The sequence below is a fragment of the Eucyclogobius newberryi genome, unplaced genomic scaffold (assembly GCF_026437365.1).
Source record: "Eucyclogobius newberryi isolate DKJ021-1_F unplaced genomic scaffold, fEucNew1.0.hap1 SCAF_22, whole genome shotgun sequence".
Classification (NCBI taxonomy): domain Eukaryota; kingdom Metazoa; phylum Chordata; class Actinopteri; order Gobiiformes; family Gobiidae; genus Eucyclogobius; species Eucyclogobius newberryi.
The window spans coordinates 20,651,614-20,671,665 of record NW_027315857.1 but is presented as its reverse complement, the minus strand read 5'-3'; the positions used below and the strand labels follow the sequence as shown (position 1 = coordinate 20,671,665).

The following is a 20,052-nucleotide window of genomic DNA, read 5'->3' as shown; positions in this document are numbered from 1 at the left end:
CTCCTTCCCTCCCTCTCTCCTCTCTTTCCTTCCTTATTTTCCTCTCTCCCACTCTCCTTCCTTCCGTCTCTCCTTCCCTCCCTCTCTCCCTCTCTCCTTCCCTCCCTCTCTCCCTCTCTCCTTCCTTCCGTCTCTTCTTCTCTCCCTCTCTCCTTCCCTCCTTCTCTTCTTCTCTCGCTCTTCACACGTACAGTGTCGCCCCGGGAGGCTTTTACACCCGCAAAGTCCCAAGGCTCTCCCAGTCTGACCGCCGGCACGAGAAAGAGACGGAAAAACAGGCAGATAAAAGGAGAAAAATAACAAAACAGGGCTGTATCTGATATTTTGCGCCATTTGAATTATTATTATTATTTTATATTTGTTTTGGTTAAAAGTGTCTTGGGGTGATTGTTTCCTTTAAATCTAGGTCTTTCACATTTTAAGCCCGTAACGTTTGAGAAAAGACTGAAATCTGAACTGCTGAAGAATCACATACAGAACATGTCTGAAGAGGTCTAAAAGAGGCTTTAAGATCTTTGTTTTTTTACACATAATAAGACAGAATCTTTTGTTGTTTCAGAATCAGAAAAAGGTTTATTGCCATTGAACGAAAACAAAGATTCATAAGTAAATACAAAATGAATTAATTAAAGAAAAAAGAAATATATACATTTAAATTGATAAAATAAATAAAATAACATAAAATAACATAATAATACAATTAAATAAGATTAATGAATAAAATGAATAAAATGAATAAAATGAATAAAATGAATAAAATGAATAAAATGAATAAAATGAATAATAGAAAAACATAATAATAACAAAATATGAATTAAAAAACGAAGTAAGATAAAAAAAATAGACTTTGACTGAATTTATATATACGTGCAATGCATAGTTTAGTCAGACACAGTGCAAAAACCAGCGGCGCAAATGGGCAAGTCTTTGACATGATTGTTAGCGTTAAGAAGTGTTCGCCTGCTTTGCTAATTGCCACCGTTCAAATTGCGACGTGTCTTGCGGCCCCACCTGGGACAGCGGCCTCTCTTTGAACGCTCGGCGGGTTTTAATATTGCGCTTTGGCCTCGGAGGCTGAGCAGGTGCGTCGTCTGCGCGGCCTCCGCTCCACCGACCCCGGGACAATGGACGCGCTGTCATGGCCGCAGCCGCTCACCACCGCCCTGTCCCACAAAGACGCTACAAAGACGCCGCGGACGGGGGACAAAATGTTCGACTATCATGATCATATTGAAACAAAGTCAGACCCTTTTAATAAATGCACAATACACAACAAACAAAAAGCCCAATGAAACACTTTAATAGTACATATAATTAGTCACAAAAGTTACTGAGTCAAACCTCTACTGCTCAGATCTTATCGTTGTACAATAAATTAACAAAAAGTTCCCAATTAGGGCAAAGAAAATGCACAAACCATAAATAATGAGCCCTAAAAACATCGTTCACTCTTTCATTTATTGAGTGTTGAGTTCATAGTAATGATTGTGACAGGCCTGTTTAGTTAATCTTTGTAAATTACAGCACTTTGGCCACACGTGTTGTTTCTAAAGTGCTTTATAAATACATTTGGATTGAACAGAATATTGATCATAATAAAAAGGGGACAATGTCTGTGTTTCCTCATCATTAGTTTCCTCAAAGTTGTATTTTGATTGATTCTTTCGTATTGGATTAGTGCTGTATTGTACTATAACTGTGGCTTGAGTGCTCAGAAAAGTCCTGTTTTCACCTACCCCCTATCCCCGCCCACATCCCAGTACTTAGTTTCGATTATTTGACAGATGAAGACTCCGAGTGACACACGTAAGGTCAAAAAATGTCACATAGCCACTTTTCAAAGCTAAAAACATGTAAAGGACAATCTGCTGCTTGTTACGGTGAAATGTCACTGTGAAGAGGCGGAGCTTATCAGTTCTGCAGGTTTGAACAAGAAGTTTTTCTATTATTAACCCGTCAATATTGGGGTTTACAATGAACGATATGTAAAAAAGATGATCTACTTATGTTACAATATAGTTCAATAATAAGAAGTTGGAAAAATCATAATACGTCTCCTTTAAAGAAATGGAAAAAAAAATACTAAATAGACTTTAATTAAGTGTAACAAAAGAGTTCAGAAATGTGTCTTGAAAGGTATTGTATTGTTTGAATTCAACGTTATGTGCAGAGCGTGTGCATTTCTTGGATAAATCCTCGGTTTGTACTGGGAAAACGCTCTTCGCTCGCCAAGCTAACGGTCTCCGCGCTGTAGCAATATGTTTCAGGGCCGCTCCGCCGTCCAACCCTGCTGTATTATGCATGTGCACGTTGGCATAAATAAACCTGGAACTACGGTAACGGAGGAGAGGAACGAGAGAAGAGAGAGATAGAGAGAGGGAGAGAGATAGAGAGAGAGAGAGAGGTGTGCATGCAGGCCATTTCTCTGCAGGGGGCGAGCGAACAGATGGGCGTCCAAAGTCATTTACACCTAGAGACACGGAGCGAGGGAGGGAACTGGAACTCCAACACTCCGACGGTCGTCCGGGATGTTCACACAAACTAAAGATCAGGACGCCGGTCGGTTCGGCGAATTAACGTTTATTCGATGAGTCGGGTAAAAGAGGCGGAGCTTGTTAAGAAACCGTTAAGAGTCTCTGATCGGAGCGAATAGCTGACCGTCCAACGAGCGCCAAGGGTTTTAGAAGAACGACACTGAAAACGACTTAAAATGACGCACAAATACACTGGCATTTCACTCCCAAATCTGTAAAATAAACTAAATAATTAAAAAATTCACTACTACAAAATGTGCTTGACGAAGACACTTTATTATCGATTAATTACCGCCCGAAAGATGTAACACAAACGTTAATACAATTACATTTTTACTGTTTTATAAAATATAGATATTAGAAGTTAAGTTAGGTTTTGTATGTCCAAGTGTCAGAGGTATTTTTTACAGTCCCAGTATTTTTATAGTTTAAAATATTTTCACTTTTTTTGTATGAATTTTTTCCACATTTTTTTGCTTGTTGTCTTGCCTTATTCTGAGTTTTTATTAATCCATTGATGTTTTTAATGGGATTTAGGTCCACAAACTCTGCATACATATATTAAAACAACATTTTTAGAGAAAAAATCACTTATGACCCACAGGAAACATGATAATCAATAACACCAATGGCTTGTTGCTGAACATGTATTTATATTATCATATTACTATTACTCATACTACTTTCTAATGGGCCTGTCCAAATAATCAATGCCCAGATAGAGATGTATTAAAAGTAGATACTTATACAAATTGATACTGAAAACATCACATAAATAGGATAGAATTATGACCTTTGAATAGTTTCAGAATGATCTAAATTAGACACAAAAACTACTGATATTTTGTGATATTCGAACTGAGCACTGTACAATACAATACAATACAATACAATACAATACAATACAAAACAATACAATACAATACAATACAATACATACAATACAAAACAATACAATACAATACAATACAATACAATACAAAACAATACAATACAATACAATACAATACAATACAATACAAAACAATACAATGCAATGCAATACAATACAATAGAAAACAATACAATACAATGCAATACAATACAATACAATACAAAACAATACAAAACAATACAATACAATACAATCGCAAAATTGTGACGCAATGATCAATATCTTAAACTAAATATATCACAATAACACCAGAAATGTACAGTTTATTTATGTAAAAATGTGTGTTTTAAACGAAAAAATTCAGATTGTATTTATTATTTTCCTACAGGCTAAATTATCCTTGGTTTAATCTTGGGTTTTTTTGTGGTTAAGCTTTTATTTTAACACATTTTAGTAATCTTTCAACCTTTCCAATACAAAACATTTGTGAGTATTTAAATTGATTTTAGACTGGAAATTGCGTTTGGAAAATGTCGTATTTGCTTTCTGATTTTTGTTACGGCGAAGCGTGTCCCCGGGGGTCAGCCTTTGCACCTCGCACTTTCTCTCCATTAGCGCGGAAGGAAAAAAAAGTTGTGGCTATTTTAAGAAGCGTTAAGTCCTGCTGCTCTGGAGGCGCGAACAGACGACGCTCCGCCGTGAGACTCGCTAAAAAGAAGAAAAAAAGAAGAAGGAAAAAAAAGCACCTGCCGATCTTGACCAATCACAGTCCAGCCGCGGGCCCTTAATGAGGCACGTCGTCCAGCTCCGCCGCGGTGGGTCAAACTCCTGTCCTGCTGGCTCTAAACTAAACTCACAGAGATGTTTTGGCTCCGCCCGGAATGTTCCACGGTATGGCATTAAAGGAGACATGTTGCGCTTTTTTTTCCTGACTTAGTATTGAAGTAGATCATTGTTTTAACATTTTGTTCGCTGTAAACCGCAATTTTGATCAAAAAAAGGCTTCATAACAGAAAGAGGTCCATTGACTTTGTAATGGGAGAAAATGGGTCATGTCATGTCATTCTAATGTTGTTTTAGGCCATGACATGTCACGGAATTAATATCTTTGTTGTTCTCCTGTGTGCAGATGGGATAAGAATATGAGGTCCTGATTATACTGAATATCTACTGTCCGGCGCCTCTTAATCATCAATTAATGCGTCAGGACCGGATTCGGTGTGGAAATGGTCTTTGATTAAACCTCTGAAGAGAGAGCTGGAACCGTCACGGACGTGATAGTCTGGTCTATCTCTTTTTGAGCTGATTTGGGTTGTGATTATGTTATGTTTGTTACCACCTATAAAAGGTGTACTTTGTAAATTGTAAAGTTAGGTAGGGACAGAACGAACTTGTCTTAGGGCGAGTGAGGGTGTTTATCCACTGTGCACGTGAATAAACTTCCACCTTTTGAGAGAGACCGAGAGACTCTGTTTCTGCTTCAAGTTATTGCCTGGTTACTCTTTACTTGATCATTGTTTACAGGAAACTGCCGTAACAACTTCTTGTTCAAAACTGTAGAACTGATAAGCTCCGCCTCTTCATGGTAACGTTCCCATCAAACTAAAATAATAAGTAATAAGTTTCTCATTTACATGTTTTATTTTTCATTTTTTAAAGGCTATATGATGTTTTAGAAATTCTACCCCCTAACCCGTACTGGGATGTGGGCGGGGATAGGGGGTAGGTGAAAACAGGGATTTTCCCAGCAGGACAACGCAACAGGATTAAATAAACATGCAGGAGCCGATCACAACACAACTTTAAGGACAGTAACGATGAGGAAACACTACTGTAACGAGGCTAACGAGGCTAGCCGCTCATTAACATTAATTTGCATAACATGTCTCTACATTTGTTTATATTTTTTTGAAAAACTCCCTTTTATTTCTTGACTGCAAATGTTTTGATGACGGATGTGATTTTGTTTGATCTTGCGTCGCCTTCGTGCTGCTTCTTGACCAGGTCGTCGCTGTAAATGTGCTTTTTTCACAGACCTTCCTCGTAAAACATGGACTAAATCAATAGTTTAAAATGTGTCCATCAGTTTCGATGACACATTTCACTAAAACGGAGTGAACACAGTTATATTCCAGATTTTACCCCCCAAAAAATTCAGTTTGTTCCCAGTTTGACCCTTTTTTGTAAAGTTTATAATTGTACTTCCTGTTTGGACATGAGCAGCAAATATGAGATAGTGGCGGTAATTCCACAACTGTTACCTAGCAACCAGACTGTAAACAAGAGCCAAAATCCATATAAATGACACAACAGTTCTGGTTCAACACACAATAACACAATATAACACCTTTAGATTGTTAAATGATGGTTCAAAGTGTCAGAAAAGTGTGACAGTGTTTTCTGTGTTTTCAACGGCACGTCGCACGCTGATGACATCACAGAGGGATTCAGCTCTACTTTCTGTCATTTTATTCTTCATCTTATTTTTCACAATTTCTTCACAAACTGCAACTTAACGGAAGTAAAACTATTATGAATAATCACCACAGTTTCTAAACAATCAAACTAAGTCATGATGAGAGAAACGTGAGATCCTTCATACGGACTTTAACTACCGTATTTTCTGGAGTATAAGTCGCACCGGAGTATAAGTCGCATCAGACAAAAAATGCATAATAGAGAAGAAAAAAACATATATAAGTTGCACTGGAGTATGAAATGCGGTTGGAAGTGTGAAAATAACAAATAATATCACATATAAGTCGCTCCGGAGTATAAGTGTAGATATAAGTATACTGTAAAATACGGTAATGAAAGTGATTGAAATGAAGATGATTATCCTGAATTCAGTCTCTCTCTATCTCCCCTCAGCTCTCGTCCGGGTCGGCCCCCCAAACGCTGCTCGGCGGCCGTGCTCCAGGAGGGCCCTCGCCTGCTTCACCCGGGACTCCCTGGCCTGCTGTCGCCCAACCTGCTCTCGCACAGCGGTAAGACATTCACCCAGGGTTCGGTCGTCGGGGAACCGTTAATGATGATTAATGATGATTTAAATGTGACAAACGTGACTCTATTGATGTGCACTCTGAACAACAACAAAAAAGAAATGACAGGAAGTGACATCATACCAAGGACATTCATTCAGTCCAAAGTTTATGCAGAATTTACACAAAAGAAACACATTTTTTAACAGTTTAAACATGATTTTGGCATAATAAAGTCGCTCCCATATATTTTTATTCGTCAAAAAGAAAAGTGACAATAGATGAGTTTTGACCCAGTGGTTGATGGGTAATTTCCTGGTTTGATGTCGTTTATAAATGCAAATATAAACCTAAAAGAATTGGAATATTTTTTGCAACATTTTAAATATATTTCTCTTAACTGTGTCTGTAATTTGTGTCTCAGTCCATCTAAAATGTCTTTCATGGGCGTTTTTCTTGTATCTGTCCATAGTTTGTGTCTGAAACAGATTTACGCCCCGAGCTTTGACTGCAGGCTCAGCTCTGTCCCTGAGTCTGATTGGTGGAGGCTGTGCACGGGCTTTACTTCAGTCGTTATTGGTGGTTTCTGTCCTGCGTCCTCTGTCCCCTGTCCTATGTCCTGCATTCTCTGTCCTGTGTCCTGCGTCCTGTGTCTTCTGTCCTCTGTCCTGAATCCTCTGTCCTATGTCCTCTGCCCTGTGTCCCCTGTCCTGTGTCTTCTGTCCTCTGTCCTGCATCCTCTGTCCCCTGTTCGCTCTCCTGTGTCCTCTGTCCTGTGTCTTCTGTCCTCTGTCCTGCATCCCTCTGTCCCCTGTCCTATGTCCTGCATCCTCTGTCATGTGTCCTGTGTCCTCTGTCCTTTGTCCTGCGTCCTGTGTCTTCTGTCCTCTGTCCTGAATCCTCTGTCCTATGTCCTCTGCCCTGTGTCCCCTGTCCTGTGTCTTCTGTCCTCTGTCCTGCATCCTCTGTCCCCTGTTCGCTCTCCTGTGTCCTCTGTCCCCTGTCCTGTGTCTTCTGTCATCTGTCCTGCATCCTCTGTCCCCTTTCCTATGTCCTGCATCCTCTGTCCTGCGTCCTCTATCTTGCGTTCTCTGCCCTGTGTCATCTGTCCTCTGTCCTGCGTCCTCTGTCCTGCCTCCTCTATCCCCTGTCCTCTGTCCTGTGTCTTCTGTCCTCTGTCCTGCATCCCTCTGTCCCCTGTCCTATGTCCTGCATCCTCTGTCATGTGTCCTCTGTCCTGCGTCCTCTGTCCTGTGTCCTCTGTCCTGCCTCCTCTGCCCTTTGCCCTGCATCCTCTGTCCTATGGCCTGTGTCCTCTGTCCTGTGTCCTCTGTTCTGCCTCCTCTGTCCTCTGTCCTGTGTCCTATGGCCTGTTGTCCTCTGTCCCATACTTTATTAATTGACTATGTATTTAAAAAAGTCCCACAATTTAAAATAATAATTTGACTATATCGCCAGTTCAACTACTAAAATAAACATGATTAAGACTGTCACTCATTTCAAAGCTGTCGTTGTGTGTAATTATTATTTGTATGTTACATTTTAAATGTTTTAAGTTGTATAAATTGTGACATCATCATTACTTTATTGGAGAGAAACGGAAAAGGCCCAAAATGAAAAGTGAAAGCGTCTGTTACTCGACATAAATCAAATGAGGATAAACATTTCGCTGCGTCTGATGCTGCATGATCACACACACATTATGGCGTCCATGGCGACCGCTGCCGGGGAGACGGGTGTTGTTTACAATCTGGTGGGCGCCACGACGACGGGGGGGCATCAGCCGCTCACAGACGTACATTTATCACAGGGTTAAAAAAAAGAAAAGAACTAAAACAAAGAGGAAGAAGAATGCGAGATAGAATTAAAAAAAATACAAAAATAAATAGGATGTTACAGAATTTAGCTGTGCATTTTTAAAATAAATTAATATAATCTAAAACAAAAAATATGTTTATCATAATTAAATAAAAATAATTATAAAATGTATGTTTTTTAGGCCATGAATATTTTTTTTTTTTTTTTTTTCAATTTTCCAAATTAATTCACCGACATCTACAGTTTGTTTTGATAAATTAATCGAGTTAAAACTGAATATATGAACGAAATTTTAGCAAGTCCAGCGAAAAAGGCGAAAGAAATAACGAGACGAATAACGAGAATAAACTATTTAAAAACTGTAAATTTAAACATTTTGATTAAACATTTTTTTACCATTTTAGACAACAAAAACAACAGTAAAATACTTAATTTTCTCTCATTGAAATTGGCAAATCAATCCCTGTTCCGATTGTATTCATGAAGTCAAAATGTACGTTAAATGGAAGAATTAACAATTTAACAACTGTAAATTCAAACATTTTGATTTAACAATTTTTTTTACCTTTATAGACAACAAAAACAACAGTAAAATACTTAATTTTCTCTCATTGAAATTGGCAAATCAATCCCTGTTCCGATTGTATTCATGAAATCAAAATTGTAAATGAAAGAATAAACAAATACACCATCGTAATAAACAAAAAGCAGCTCATTTGAATATCCGTGTGGCGGGAGGCGGTAGTGCAGGCTGTTTGCGCGGGGCAGTCGGGCAGACGGTTTGGGGGCGTGTGTGGAGCGAGCGGAGCGGCATGGGAGGGCAGCGGGCTCATTTGACTTGATAATTCACGTCTTCAGATGCTGTTCAATGGAGCTCCTTGTGTCGCACACTTTGCCCGGGACGTGTTCAGATCCACGTTTCACACCGACGAGGCGTCCGGAGAGAACGCCGTTATGTCTCAGCGAATCAGAGAATGTCCTCGTTTTGACGGGTTTGGTACAGTTACGCGTCCTTGTATTTACTCTAGTGACTCGTGACGGGATCGTCTTCGTCACACTGTGTTTTCATCTGACCGTTTGTGAGATGTTTTAACGGACATTAGTAAAAAAATAATTAAAAAAATAAAAGTAAGATGATATAAATACAAACTTGTAGTACTTGCAGTTGTCCAGGCGTGTGAACTCAAACACAGGCACTGTATTAAATTACATTATTCATAAAGAAATGTAGATTTTGATTTCTTTTAATTATTATCATTTATTATTATCATTATTATTATTATTATTTATTTTTTATATTAAATTCAGACTTAACGTTATTGATCCACATGACAATATAATAGAGCAAAGAATAAAACACAATACATTTCAGGATAACAAAAGTCTCTCTCTCTCTCTCTCCCTCTCTCTCTGGTTGTTTATGAGTGAAGGTTTCTTTCTTTGTCTTTCTTTCTCTCTCTCTCTATGGGTGTTTGTGAGTGTAGGTCTCTCTCTCTTCCTGGTTGTTTGTGAGTTTAGGTCTCTTTCTCTGTCTCTCTCTCTCTCTCTCTCTCTCTCTCTCTCTCTCTCACTGGGTGTTTGTGAGTGTAGGTCTCTCTCTCTCTCTCTCTCTCTCTATGGGTGTTTGTGAGTGTAGGTCTCTCTCTCTCTCTCTCTCTATGGGTGTTTGTGAGTGTAGGTCTCTCTCTCTCTCTCTCGCTCTCTCTCTCTCTCTTCCTGGTTGTTTGTGAGTGTAGGTCTCTCTCTCTCTCTCTCTCTCTCTCTATGGGTGTTTGTGAGTGTAGGTCTCTCTCTCTCTCTCTCGCTCTCTCTCTCTCTCTTCCTGGTTGTTTGTGAGTGTAGGTCTCTCTCTCTTCCTGGTTGTTTGTGAGTGTAGGTCTCTCTCTCTCTCTCTATGGGTGTTTGTGAGTGTAGGTCTCTCTCTCTCTCTCTCTCTCTTCCTGGTTGTTTGTGAGTTTAGGTCTCTTTCTCTCTCTCTCTCTCTCTCTCTCTCTCTCTCTCTCTCTCTCTCTCTATCGCTCTCTTTCTGGGTGTTTATAAGTGAAGGTCTCTTTCTCCCCCTCTCTCTCTCTCTCTCTCTCTCTCTCTCTCTGAGCCTTGGTGCAGGTTACAGATGTAGAGCGTTGAGCCTCCACGTTACGAGGGGGACACTTGTGCTGAGAGGCTGTGCACATTTCTCTCTCTCCCCGCTCTCACTCTCTTCTTCTCTCCCTCTCTCCCTCTCTCTCTCCCTCTCTCTCTCTCCCTCTCTCTCTCTCCCTCTTCCCCCCCTCTCTGGACACTTGTGTTGAGCTCTGAGCACCTGCAAGGCTCCGCAGCTCAGAGGATGAATGGAGGGTCGAGACTGAACCGAACTGATCTCAATGCGCTTCATAATAGAAGACTTCAGATAATGAGCGCCGCAGATTTAACAATGTACTTCTACTTCGAGTGGACAGGCGTTTCGCTCCTCGCACAAACACCTCGTACAGTTTCATGTAGTCGCAGTACTTCTACTTCGAGTGGACAGGCTTTTCACTCCTCGCACAAACACCTCCTACAGTTTCATGTAGTCGCAGTACTTCTACTTCGAGTCGACAGGCTTTTCACTCCTCGCACAAACACCTTGTACAGTTTCATGTAGTCGCAGTACTTCTACTTCGAGTGGACAGGCTTTTCACTCCTCGCACAAACATCTCGTACAGTTTCATGTAGTCGCAGTACTTCTACTTCGAGTGGACAGGCTTTTCGCTCCTCGCACAAACATCTCCTACAGTTTCATGTAGTCGCAGTACTTCTACTTCGAGTGGACAGGCTTTTCGCTCCTCGCACAAACACCTCGTACAGTTTCATGTAGTCGCAGTACTTCTACTTCGAGTCGACAGGCTTTTCACTCCTCGCACAAACACCTCGTACAGTTTCATGTAGTCGCAGTACTTCTACTTCGAGTGGACAGGCGTTTCGCTCCTCGCACAAACATCTCGTACAGTTTCATGTAGTCGCAGTACTTCTACTTCGAGTGGACAGGCGTTTCGCTCCTCGCACAAACACCTCGTACAGTTTCATGTAGTCGCAGTACTTCTACTTCGAGTGGACAGTCTTTTCGCTCCTCGCACAAACACCTCGTACAGTTTCATGTAGTCGCAGTACTTCTACTTCGAGTGGACAGGCTTTTCACTCCTCGCACAAACATCTCGTACAGTTTCATGTAGTCGCAGTACTTCTACTTCGAGTGGACAGGCTTTTCACTCCTCGCACAAACACCTCGTACAGTTTCATGTAGTCGCAGTACTTCTACTTCGAGTGGACAGGCGTTTCACTCCTCGCACAAACATCTCGTACAGTTTCATGTAGTCGCAGTACTTCTACTTCGAGTGGACAGGCTTTTCACTCCTCGCACAAACACCTCGTACAGTTTCATGTAGTCGCAGTACTTCTACTTCGAGTGGACAGGCTTTTCGCTCCTCGCACAAACATCTCCTACAGTTTCATGTAGTCGCAGTACTTCTACTTCGAGTGGACAGGCTTTTCGCTCCTCGCACAAACATCTCGTACAGTTTCATGTAGTCGCAGTACTTCTACTTCGAGTGGACAGTCTTTTCACTCCTCGCACAAACATCTCGTACAGTTTCATGTAGTCGCAGTACTTCTACTTCGAGTGGACAGTCTTTTCACTCCTCGCACAAACACCTCGTACAGTTTCATGTAGTCGCAGTACTTCTACTTCGAGTCGACAGGCTTTTCACTCCTCGCACAAACATCTCGTACAGTTTCATGTAGTCGCAGTACTTCTACTTCGAGTGGACAGTCTTTTCACTCCTCGCACAAACATCTCGTACAGTTTCATGTAGTCGCAGTACTTCTACTTCGAGTGGACAGTCTTTTCACTCCTCGCACAAACATCTCGTACAGTTTCATGTAGTCGCAGTACTTCTACTTCGAGTGGACAGTCTTTTCGCTCCTCGCACAAACACCTCGTACAGTTTCATGTAGTCGCAGTACTTCTACTTCGAGTGGACAGGCTTTTCACTCCTCGCACAAACATCTCGTACAGTTTCATGTAGTCGCAGTACTTCTACTTCGAGTGGACAGGCTTTTCACTCCTCGCACAAACACCTCGTACAGTTTCATGTAGTCGCAGTACTTCTACTTCGAGTGGACAGGCGTTTCACTCCTCGCACAAACATCTCGTACAGTTTCATGTAGTCGCAGTACTTCTACTTCGAGTGGACAGGTTTTTTCACTCCTCGCACAAACATCTCGTACAGTTTCATGTAGTCGCAGTACTTCTACTTCGAGTGGACAGTCTTTTCACTCCTCGCACAAACATCTCGTACAGTTTCATGTAGTCGCAGTACTTCTACTTCGAGTGGACAGTCTTTTCACTCCTCGCACAAACATCTCGTACAGTTTCATGTAGTCGCAGCTCGGGGGGATTCATCTGTACGCCTGAATGGTCTAGTAGCTCGATTTACACTGAGGGGGCTTAAACTGCTGGTTATGGTCTTGACACTTTTATGAAATGAAGCTCAACGGCCCCGCCCACTTTGAAGCCCTGAAGTAGTTCCTGAAGTACATTTCCCATTCCCTTTTCCCCCCTAGACTTTAAAAAGAGTTTAAAGGCACTGCGTAATTAAGTAATGTTAAGCTTTCAATTCAGCCAAATGTTTTAATTATTCAGCAGTTTCTAAAGCTTCAGAAACAGATGTGAACTGAGATTATAAGTATCGTCGTGTTTAAGTGCCACATAGATTAGCCCTGAGCAAATGATTATTTTTTTAAATCCGGGAATAATGATTGGGAAAAATTACTGCAGGAACCAAAACCTAGTCCAAAGCAGAGTAAATACTTGAAATAATGAACCACCTATTTCTTGTTTTTATTTGTATACATTTCAAAAATGTAAAAGAAAAGATGAAAAATAAATAAAAGAAAAATAAATAATGAACCACCAAAGTGCTACAGCATTTGCAACTTACTAATTATAAGCAAATTCATTAATCAATTCAAGAATAAACTAATTAAAATACAATATACCGTATAACAGTTAGTAAAGGTGCACTATGTAACTTTATGTTACTGCTGTGCCTGGAATTTTCTGCAGTATGGCATACAATTATGTTTCCATGGAGACAAACAGGTGACAGCACCAAGCCGAGTCGCAGGTCAGATCTGTGGAGTGGCGAGCCTGCTCACAGTAAGAATGTATGTTTTTACATGTCTTTATGTTTGTTAAAGCAGTGAACACCTTTGTAAGTGAATAAATGTGTGATAGACACAAGTCCAGGCAAAGCAATGACGTCGTCATGACGACCAGAGGAAAGCAGTGGGCGGAGCCCGCCACAAAGTGACGTAGTGCACCTTTGACATAGCGACCTCATAAAGTAATCCTCCTCATGTGACGACTGCTTCATGTTTGTCGGGAGCAGCACGTTTGGCCCTGAACTACAGAGGATTTTGTCTGTTGTTGTTTTATTTATTTAACCTTTCTTTTGCCTGTTGTGCATGTTTTAGATTAATGGTGCAAAGCAGAGCACCCAAAGGATACAAGAAGAACATGCCAAATCCACATAGTCCCATTCTTCAGGATTCAAACTCATGAGCTTCTGGCCTGTCACCATAGTTACATCATCGATGTAAGATGTGAGGATATTTTTGGGGCTTATTATTTATTGAGCGTACATTGCACATGTGGGACATTTTGTTATTTTTTTAACGCTACAATAACTTAAGCTGCAGCGGCGCTAAATGTGTAACATATATGACTTTATTTTTATTGCAGCTTATGTTTTATTTACGATATGGTGCAAAATTAAAAGATTATAATAATATAATTATATAATTTAAACAAATTAGAACTTACCAGAACAAGAAACAGAATAGTGTATTTTTCTTTTTTGATTTTTTTTGAATTTTTAAAAGAGTAAAAATCTAAATAAAAACACAAGTAGACATCAACTAAACATCAAAAGAAACTTAATCGCTGCACAATTAAATTAAAATAAAAGTCACACTTGGTCCAAAGTCATTCAAATGTGTCCATTTCCAAATTAAGTCCAAATGTCAGTTTTTCCATTCGTCTAATTTCTGTTACTATGACAGTCCAGTCCTTTCTGTCAGCCATTTGTCATGCCACTAAAAGTATGTTCCAAAGGTATCCATTTATTGTGTCTATGGCAGGAGTTTTGAGGCCCATTTCGTACCGTATTTTCCGAAGTATAAATTGCTCTGGGGTATAAGTCGCACCAGCCAAAAAATGCATAATAGAGAAGAAAAAACATATACAAGTCGCACTGGAGTATGCTAACGCTAACACCTTCAGCTACATGAGGCACAGACAGAACTGTGGTAAGTGTCTGGTATGTTAACGTAACATATGAACAGTTATTCAGATAACTATAGCATAAAGAACATGCTAACAAGTTTACCAAAGCATCAGTTTTACCCCAAATCACTAAATCCATTGAATTCTTCTTCCTCTGTGTCACTTCTAAACAACTCCACAAACTCCAGAGGTAGAGGAAGTGCAGATTCTTCTTCTGCGTCGCTTAGAGCCTAGAGCGCCCTCTTGTGGTGGTCAGTGTGAAAATAATCAACATGTGAAATGCGGATGCCAGTGTGAAAATAACAAATAATATCACATATAAGTCGCTCTGGAGTATAAGTCGCACCCAAAACTTATAGTCCGGAAAATACGGTAGTTCTAAAATTGGGATGGTAATGTCAAAAACAGTTTGCAGTGCGTCGTTAATTTGAGTCCAATATTTTTGAGCGACAGGACAGTCCCGGAGCACGTGACAGTGTAATGTTCTAAACAAGTGATATTCCTGATCAAAACATTGCCCATCGGAATTGTTCACGATATCTCAAAATGGCCGCCATCCATCTCCCTCAAATGGAGTTGAAGACGGAGATGGACGAGCAAAGTGACGAAGCGCAGGACTGAATTCGACTCGGCGCTAAATCCGTGTAGAATCCATTTGTAAAAGTGAACAACAACCACGACCATGACCACGAGAGGAACATTGTGTTTCTAAATCCAGATCACAAAGAGCGATTCGTGCATTTGTTTTATTCAAAGTGTCACTCGGCATCTTAAGTGAGCACTCCGTCAAAGATGGAGGTGGAGGCCATGAAATATTAACGCCAAATTCGCTGGTCGGATGGTGTTCGATGCGCGAGAGACACGAGTTCACATCGCCGCAAAGACACTCTCGAGGTCCATGAAAAACAAAATAGAAATTTACACAAAGGACGACTGGTGCAGGGCAAGTTGTGATTTTAGTTTATATCGAGTTTTTTCTGGGATTTTAACACATTTATATGGACAGCAGCTGAAAGGAGTGAGTTTGTGGAGATTTTGGAAATAATTGTGATCGTATTCTGCCTTTTCACAAACAAATATGCAATTTTCTAGTACGTTTTGCTAATTCCATGCCGCATTTTCGTCAAAATGTTCCAGGAATTTCTTTATTTAATTTCAAAGATGAGCAAAAGCCAAGTGCTAATGAACCAATTTTGATTTAATCGATTCCTTCCTAATGATTTAATCACAATTGTTGTTTTGGAGTTGTGAAAATGGTGAGTTTTGAGTCTATAATAAATGTCAGAAAAGGTTAGAAAGGATAGTGTTTTTCAAAATCAATGTCTAGACCAGACGAATGAGTGATGAAACTAGACTATTGAAAAAAAAAAAGAAAAAAAGAAAAGAATAAATTAAAATAATCAACATATTTTTGCACTTTTTTAAAATTTATTTTTGATTTATTTTACTGTATTTTCCTGTTTTGTGCAATATTTAAACCACATCTAAGACATTTGCAGACACATTGTGTCATCTTCATATTGTCATAGGGATCATTTAAGATTTGTTTTTGAATTTACTTTTGAATTTGTGAAAATGTCGAGTTTCGAGTCTGTAGTCTATAATAAATATCAGAAAAGGTTCAAAAGAATAGTGTTTATGAAAAGACTGCCATCGAAAGCCATTTCTAGACCAGACAAATGAGTGATTAAACTATAAAAAACTATACAAATTAAAAAAAAATAAAAAAAATAATAAAAATAATCACAGTCTCAAAAAGAGCAGATAAAAAATTAAAAAAAATTAAAAACTTTTCAAACATATTTTGCACTTTTTTTATTTAACCGTCTTTTCATGTTTTGTGCAATATTATAACCACAATTAAGACATTTACAGACACATTGTATCGTCTTAATATTGTCATTTGGATCATTTAAGATATTCATTTTATTTTTGTCAACATAACATGGCCCTATTTTAAACTGCAGTTATAACAACCCGATAAAAAACAATGCATACACTTTTACCTCGTGTATTATATATGTTTGATGCAAAAAATAATAATAGTTTTGTTGTCTAGAGCTAAACTTCCTGTCATGATAGCGAATCACAGAATGAACAATGTCGACCTGTTAAAAACGCAAATAATTGATCAAACGGCCCAGTATCCAAATGTAACACAAACATATCGCGTCGAGTATTCAAACCAGAGCCATAACGTGTCATACTCTGGGCTTTATGGTCGGTAATGATTAACGGCGCCGAGCTGGCCCATGCAAAACTGTTACAACCGCACGCATACGTCCGTTTGAGACGCCGTATCTTCCTCAGGAACGTGAGGCTGAAGGTGCACTTCCTCACGCCTCTGATCTGAATGATGCACGTGTCACGGAAATAAAACTGTAATAAATGAACTCGACTGCGTTGTTCTGTGTTTGGCCTGAGACGCAACAGAGAAATAATGGATTAAACACTCTAAGACTAAGAAAGAATTAGCATAGTGTACCTTTAATGTATTTAATTATGATGATGATGATGATTATTATTGTTATGATTATTATTATTATTATTATTGTTCTTATGATTATAATTATTATTGTAGGTATTATTATCATCATTATTAATATCAGTACCTTTAATGTATTTTTATTATGACTATTATGATCATTATTATTGTAAGAATAAAACTTTTTTTAAAAATCTAATGTCATCACCTTTAATGTATTTTTATTATGATTGTTATAAAAAAAATGTAATATCCATACCTTTAATATAGTTTTTATTATGATTATTATTAAAAAAAATTAAAACAAATCTAATATCGGTACTTTTTATGTATATTATGATTATTATGATCATTATTATTGTAAAAATAAAACTATTTAAAAAAAATCTAATATCATCACCTTTAATGTATTTTTATTATGATTGTTATATTTATATATATAAAAAAAAAATAATCTTATATCCCCACCTTTAATATAGTTTTCATTATGATTTTTATTAAAAAAGATTAAAACAAATCTAATATCAGTACCTTTAATGTATTTTAAAAAGAATACGATTACTATGATTATGATGATTATTTTATTATTGTATTAAAAAATAAAACAATTAAAACAATCAAATATCAGTATCACAGTCGGAATAGAATATGACAAATACATCTTTTTATCGGCGTTGCTAACAGGATAAACTGGACATAATATATGCTAAATGAACAGAATAGTGCATATTGACGGTCCAAAATGACGTTTACAGAGTTCAGCAGTTTGATGGCGACAGCGGGATTGATTTCCTGTTTCTCTCAGCGTAGCCGCGGTAACGGTCTGAACGAGCTCGTGCAGCACATGATCGCGTGACATTTTGTTGACTAAAACGAGACAAACAGTTACAGTCGTCAAAGGAACCCTCGTTTAGCCTCTCGTTTTCTCCTCCTTTAAAACCTCCAACCTTTGAAGGGATCGCCCCGTCTTCAGTTCATTCCCTCTTTCTTTCTTTCTTTCTCTCTCTCTCTCTTTCTCTCTCTCTCTCTCTCGTCACTCTCTTTTTCTATTCACGTCTCTTCTCTCTCTCTTTCCCATCTCTCACTTCTCTCACTTCCTGTCTTTTCTTTTTCTCTTATCTCCCGTTCACTTCTCTCTCTTTTCTCCCTTTCGCTTCTCTTTCTCTCTCTCTCTCTCTTTCTTTCTCTCTCTCTCTCTCTCTTTCTCTCTCTCGTCACTCTCTTTTTCTATTCACGTCTCTTCTCTCTCTCTTTCCCATCTCGCTCTTCTCTCACTTTCTGTCTTTTCTTTTTCTCTTATCTCCCGCTCGCTTCTCTTCCTCTCTTTTCTCCCTTTCACTTCTCTTTCTCTCTCCCTCTCTCTTATCCCCCCTCTTGCTTCTCTTTCTCTGGTCTGTCTCTCTTCTCTTCTCTCCCTCTCTCTTCCCTCCCTCGCTTCTCTCTCTCTTCCCTCCCTCATTTCTCTTTCTCTCTTCTGTCCCTCCTCTCTCCCTCTCTCTTCCCTCCCTCGCTTTTCTTTCTCTCTTCTGTCTCTTCTCTCCCTCTCTCTTCCCTCCCTCATTTCTCTTTCTCTCTTCTGTCCCTCCTCTCTCCCTCTGTCTTCCCTCCCTCGCTTCTCTCTCTCTTCCCTCCCCTCATTTTTCTTTCTCTCATCTTTCTCTCTTCTCTCCCTCTCTCTTCCCTCCCTCGCTTCTCTTTCTCTCTTCTCTCTGTCTCATTCTCTTTCTCTAGACGCACCTCCTCTCCTCCTTTCTGTCTCCAACCTCTTCTCTCTCTCTCTCTCTTTCCCTCCACCTTTCCTTTCCCCTTTCTCCCTTCCTTTCCCCTCACGTTTCTCCTCTCTCTTCTCTCTCTTGTTCTATGTATATCTCTCCTTTTTCTCTTCTCTCCCTTTCTCTTCCCTCTCTTACTCTCTACCCACCCACAATCTCTTTTTGTGTCTCTCCCGTCTCTCTCTCCTCCCTCCCTCCCTTCCCATCTCTCTCTCTCTTCTCCCCATCGTCTTTCCGCCTCTCCCCCCCGCATCTGTCAATCATCCGCCGGCGCGCCCCCCGATTCCCAAGGTCCGCGGTCTCCATTAGCGACGGGAGGGCCCGGGCCGCGGCGTTACCGTGGGTTACGCATCGATCGCCGCCGTTTGATTGGTCAGACGTACGGCGACGGGGGTCGATCGCCTTTAGCTGCAGCGAGGCAGAGCGGGCGAGTCGGGAGATAATCACCGGGAGTTTATCACGAGAAAACAAGGTCGTTACGTTGTGCGCCGACTCTTCCAATAACACGTTCAAACGCTCGCCACCACCGCTCGCCGCCGCTCGACACGATTCAATTTAGTTCCGTTGCGCCACAGTCGTCTCTCGGGGCGTCACATGTTTGTCCCATTTGAACAACAGGAAGGAAGGAAATGGTCAATAAAAGACATAAGAAGTACCACAGGGTTTCACAATAAGTATAAGTATCTGTGTGTATAAGTATAAGTATCTGTGTGTATAAGTATCTGTGTGTATAAGTATCCGTGTATAGGTCTGTCAGTTATTCAACCGTCTATAAGTCAAATGTTTACGTACTACAAAAATAAATTCTGCATTGATAAAACACAGAATAATAATGTGTAAAATCTGTCATTTGTTAAAAAAACAAAAACACACACAATAAAGTAGGATAATTATCACATCGAAAGACTAAAGTGTTGAAAATGGGGGGAAACAAAATTTTAAATAAAATTACCCAAAAATTGCCGACTACTCTATTTTTTTTCTATCTACATCCTATTATAACCTGACTTTGACGTCTCCAGCTCCAGGGTTTCAAGACACTATTATATACGACTGGAATGTTAAATCTTGAAACCTCCATGTCTGTTTAAGGACGGATTCTCTTTTTTAACTCCATATTTTCTCCTGCTTAGAATCTTCATCTCACTGTCTGTGGTTAGTGGCTTTAAGATGAAGGTGCACGGCGCTCTGTGGTCCTGAACTCCAGTGTCTTCTGTGCTGATAGAGCCTCTTGTTTAGTCTCACTATGTACCGCTCTTTACAGCGTTCTTCACTGCATTTCTC

The 20,052-nt window shown here is 39.7% G+C and overlaps 1 protein-coding gene across 3 annotated transcripts in view; it reads left to right on the top strand.

Annotated features, from left to right (window-relative positions):
- dachb (dachshund b) overlaps window positions 1-20,052 on the top strand; it is a 137,491-nt gene that overhangs the window by 67,812 nt on the left and 49,627 nt on the right. For all 3 annotated transcript variants that reach the window (XM_072458767.1, XM_072458766.1, XM_072458768.1), the window contains exon 2: window positions 6,280-6,395. In XM_072458767.1, the coding sequence (XP_072314868.1) occupies window positions 6,280-6,395 (116 nt within the window). The remainder of the gene's footprint in view (window positions 1-6,279; window positions 6,396-20,052) is intronic.